At 47.0% G+C, this 5,000-nt stretch overlaps 1 protein-coding gene across 1 annotated transcript in view; it reads left to right on the plus strand.

Annotated features, from left to right (window-relative positions):
- LOC118381929 (unconventional myosin-X-like) overlaps positions 1-5,000 on the plus strand; it is an 82,806-nt gene that overhangs the window by 19,084 nt on the left and 58,722 nt on the right. The window contains 1 exon segment of the mRNA XM_052499327.1: positions 4,835-4,933. Coding sequence (XP_052355287.1) covers positions 4,835-4,933 — 99 coding nt within the window.

The raw sequence follows: 5,000 nt of genomic DNA on the forward strand, positions 1-5,000 counted from the left end.
GAGGCCAAACCTACCGGCGGTGTGCATTTAGAGGCCAAACCTACCGCCGGTGTGCATTTAGAGGCCAAACCTACCGCCGGTGTGCATTTAGAGGCCAAACCTACCGCCGGTGTGCATTTAGAGGCCAAACCTACCGGCGGTGTGCATTTGCATTTAGAGGCCAAACCTACTGCCGGTGTGCATTTAGAGGCCAAACCTACCGCCGGTGTGCATTTAGAGGACAAACCTACCGCCGGTGTGCATTTAGAGGCCAAACCTACCGCCGGTGTGCATTTAGAGGCCAAACCTACCGCCGGTGTGCATTTAGAGGCCAAACCTACCGCCGGTGTGCACGGCCAAAGACCTCTATGTTCACGTCGTCATATGTAAACACCTGGAGTTTGCTCAGTGAAATTGGCACTTGGATTGGAACCGGTGTTTTGGTAAGATGATATGAAATAGAGCTCTTTGGCCACGCCCACCAGTGGTGGGTTTGGTGTCGAAATTAGAATGCAGGCTGTCAATCATTTCAGACCCCCACTGTTCATGGAATCAACAGTAACTGCAGCTAGTGATAAAATATATACCTATCACATAGAGACCTCACAAAGTATGTGTGGATTTGTCACTGGCCCCGGGTGTTCATCTCACAGTACAGGAGCGACACTCTTCACCCTGCGGTTCTACCCCGAGCTACCCAGCTGGAGTGTGTGTGTGTTTTCTGCCTGGTTAACTCCACAGCCTTTGTCAGGAGTGTGTGTAGGCGTGTGTGTTGCGGGAGTAGGGGGTTGCCGGGGGGTGTGGGCCATCTGTTGCTAAAACAATGAGCCTCTTCTCCTCCTCATCCTCCTCCTCTCTTCTCCTCTTCCTCCTCTCTTCTCCTCCTCTTTCTCTCACTCTTCTTTCAGATGTGCACATCTGGGCTGCGTTCAGTATGTTCTTACGTTCTGGATCGTTCAATTGAACCGAAACGTTGCTTTACTGAACGACGAGTTGAAAAACGGGGAGAGGTTGTGGTTTGGGAAACGCTGTCACCATGGCCACTGCCCTCAAAATACTTCACAAATTTCTTCAAGCCACACCTCGCCACACCCGTGAAACGGGAGCAAACGTACCTCAACGTCTGTTCAAGTACCTACAGAACGTTTTGGGGAAACTTGACATTCAGTAAAAACCGTTCCGCAAATGTCCAATAGAACTGAACGCACCTCAGGTATCCTTGATTTTTTTCAGGGTCCTCCTTCTCTCACCCCCTACCCACCCACCCCTTCTATACCTCCCTCACCCCTCCCTCACCCTCACCTCCTTTACATGTAATACAGTAGTCCCCCTTTAACTTCCCTCAATCCTTTCCTCTTCCCCTCTTCACCCACTTACCCCCTTTATAATACAGTAGTCCCCCCCTGTGTTGGGGTAGTGTAGGGGTCAGGGGTTAGAGGTCACTGACTGGCTGAAATGGAGCTTTGTGTTGGACGGACAGCATAAATATAAGACACTTCTTCTTTCTCCACCTCTATCACCCTGTCTCTCTGTCTCCACCTCTATCACCCTGTCTCTCTTTCTCCACCTCTATCACCCTGTCTCTCTGTCTCCACCTCTATCACCCTGTCTCTCTTTCTCCACCTCTATCACCCTGTCTCTCTGTCTCCACCTCTATCACCCTGTCTCTCTGTCTCCACCTCTATCACCCTGTCTCTCTATCTCTACCTCTATCACCCTGTCTCTCTTTCTCCACCTCTATCACCCTGTCTCTCTGTCTCCACCTCTATCACCATGTCTCTCTTTCTCCACCTCTATCACCCTGTAAGTGTCTCCACCTCTATCACCCTGTCTCTCTGTCTCCACCTCTATCACCCTGTCTCTCTATCTCTACCTCTATCACCCTGTCTCTCTGTCTCCACCTCTATCACCCTGTCTCTCTGTCTCCACCTCTATCACCCAGTCTCTCTCCTTCTCTCTCTCCCTACCTCTCTACTAGAGAGGACACATATCTCTCTCCTTCTCTCTCTCCTTACCTCTCTACTAGAGAGGACACGTATCTCTCTCCTTCTCTCTCTCCCTACCTCTCTACTAGAGAGGACACATATCTGAGAACAGAACACACACACACACACACACACACACACACACACACACACACACACACACACACACACACACACACACACACACACACACACACACACACACACACACACACACACACACACACACACACACACACACACACACACACACAGACTAGAGAATATGGACTCGCTTGAAGAACTAGTGGTTCTTACTGATTAGAACTTGTAGCCATGGCATACAATAAGACTATACCAACAATTCTACCTATGTATGTGTAAGTTGGGCTTACGGCGTGTGTGTTGTCATGCAGGAGTAGGGGGTTGTCAAGGGGACTGGGCCATCTGTTGCTAAAACAATTTGTCTCTCCTCCTCCTCTCTTTACCCCTCTTTGCTGTGTTCTCTACAACCCTCTGTAGCTACAGTTGAAGTCGGACGTTTACATACACTTAGGTTGGAGTCATTAAAACTCACTTGTCAACCACTTCACAAATTTCTTGTTAACAAACAATAGGTTTGACAAGTCAGTTAGGACATCTACTTTGTGCATGACACAAGTCATTTTTCCAACAATTGTTTACAGACAGATTATTTTACTTATAATTCACTGTATCACAATTCCAGTGGGTCAGACGTTTACATACACTATGTTGACTGTGCCTTTAAACAGCTTGGATGATGATGTGATGGCTTTAGAAGCTTCTGATAGACTAATTGACATAATTTTAGTCAATTGGAGGTGTACCTGTGGATGTATTTCAAGGCCTACCTTCAAACTCAGTGCCTCTTTGCTTGACATCATTGGAAAATCAAAAGAAATCAGCCAAGACCTCAGAAAATAAATTGTAGACCTCCACAAGTCTGGTTCGTCCTTGGGAGCAATTTCCAAATGCCTGAAGGTTCATCTGTACAAACAATAGTACGCAAGTATAAACACCATGGAACCACGCAGCCGTCATACTGCTCAGGAAGGAGAAATGTCTCTGGTTTGATGAAACAAAAATAGAACTGTTTGGCCATAATGACCATCGTTATGTTTGGAGGAAAAAGGGGGTGGCTTGCAAGCCGAAGAACACTGTCCCAACCGTGAAGCACGGGGGTGGCAACATCATGTTGTGGGGGTGCTTTGTTGCAGGAGGGACTGGTGCACGTCACAAAATAGATGGCATCAAGAGGAAGGAAAATTATATGGATATATTGAAGCAACCTCTCAAGACATCAGTCAGGAAGTTAAAGCTTGGTCGCAAATGCGTCTTCTAAATGGAGAATGACCCCAAGCATACTTCCAGAGTTGTGGCAAAATGGCTTAAGGACAACAAAGTCAAGGTATTGGGGTGGCCATCACAAAGCCCTGACCTCAATCCTATATAACATTTGTGGGCAGAACTGAAAGAGCGTGTGCGAGCAAGGAGGTCTACAAACCTGACTCAGTTACACCAGCACTGTCAGGAGGAATGGGCCAAATTTCACCCGACTTATTGTGGGAAGCTTGTGGAAGGCTACCCGAAACATTTTACCCAAGTTGAACAATTTAAAGGCAATGCTACCAAATACTAATTGAGTGTATGTTAACATCAAGGTACATGTTTACTGAAAGGGCTTTTTCTTGAAGGCCTGACTGCTGAAATGCACAATACTTTGTAGATATTGTATTGTCAGTGTAATACTCCTTGCTGACTTTATTGTCACCATGGGGAAAAGTTGTTGCAGTATCATGTACACGTATAAAGTGGCGTTTAAATACAAAACTAATGGACAATACAACTTTCATAACAGTTACATACCAATAAAAAGACTAGCCTGCTGGCCTTACAAATGATTGTCTAGTTGTGTTCTTCCTGCTGAGGGATGCCAGGCCTGTCTGTTTGAATCCAAGTACCTTGGGGAGGGCCCTGACCTTAAAGATCTCATCCAGGCCTGTCTGTTTGAATCCAAGTACCTTGGGGAGGGCCCTGACCTTAAAGATCTCCTCCAGGCCTGTCTGTTTGAATCCAAGTACCTTGGGGAGGGCCCTGACCTTAAAGATCTCCTCCAGGCCTGTCTGTTTGACTCCAAGTACCTTGGGGAGGGCCCTGACCTTAAAGATCTCATCCAGGCCTGTCTGTTTGACTCCAAGTACCTTGGGGAGGGCCCTGACCTTAAAGATCTCCTCCTGGCCTGTCTGTTTGACTCCAAGTACCTTGGGGAGGGCCCTGACCTTAAAGATCTCATCCAGGCCTGTCTGTTTGACTCCAAGTACCTTGGGGAGGGCCCTGACCTTAAAGATCTCATCCAGGCCTGTCTGTTTGACTCCAAGTACCTTGCTTGCTGTGGTGATCGTCCATCTCAGCATGTTTCTCTGTCTGACAGTGGCATTGCCAAACCAACAAACAATACAAAAAGTTGAAACACTTTCAGTGAAAGATTTGTAAAAACAGAGTCAATATAGTACAGTCTACATTAAAAGATCCCAGCTTTATGAGAAAGTACAGTCTCTGTTGGCTCTTTTTGTAGATCTGTACATTTACTCCACTGAAGCTTATTGTCCAAGAGGACACCCAGGTATTTGTATTACTCTACAATCTCTATATTCTGACCTCTGATAGATGTTGCAGAAGTAACAAGGCATTGTGTATACAATTCCTTTAGCCTAGTAGTGACCTTATAGTAACCACATACTCTGTGTGTGTGTGTGTGTGTGTGTGTGTGTGTGTGTGTGTGTGTGTGTGTGTGTGTGTGTGTGTGTGTGTGTGTGTGTGTGTGTGTGTGTGTGTGTGTGTGTGTGTGTGTGTGTGTGTGTGTGTTGCAGGGGGCCCGTGTGTGGGTCAAGGAGAAGGAGCAGCTGGTCCCCTCTACTGTTAGCTCCTGTGGAGACGGAAACCTGGTCCTCACTACCGATTATGGAGAGGTACGACAAACACACACACACATTCATCACAAAGATCTGCAGCCATCTGATGCCATCCTTGCTAGTA

This window comes from Oncorhynchus keta, chromosome 37, assembly GCF_023373465.1.
Source record: "Oncorhynchus keta strain PuntledgeMale-10-30-2019 chromosome 37, Oket_V2, whole genome shotgun sequence".
Taxonomy (NCBI): Eukaryota; Metazoa; Chordata; class Actinopteri; order Salmoniformes; family Salmonidae; genus Oncorhynchus; species Oncorhynchus keta.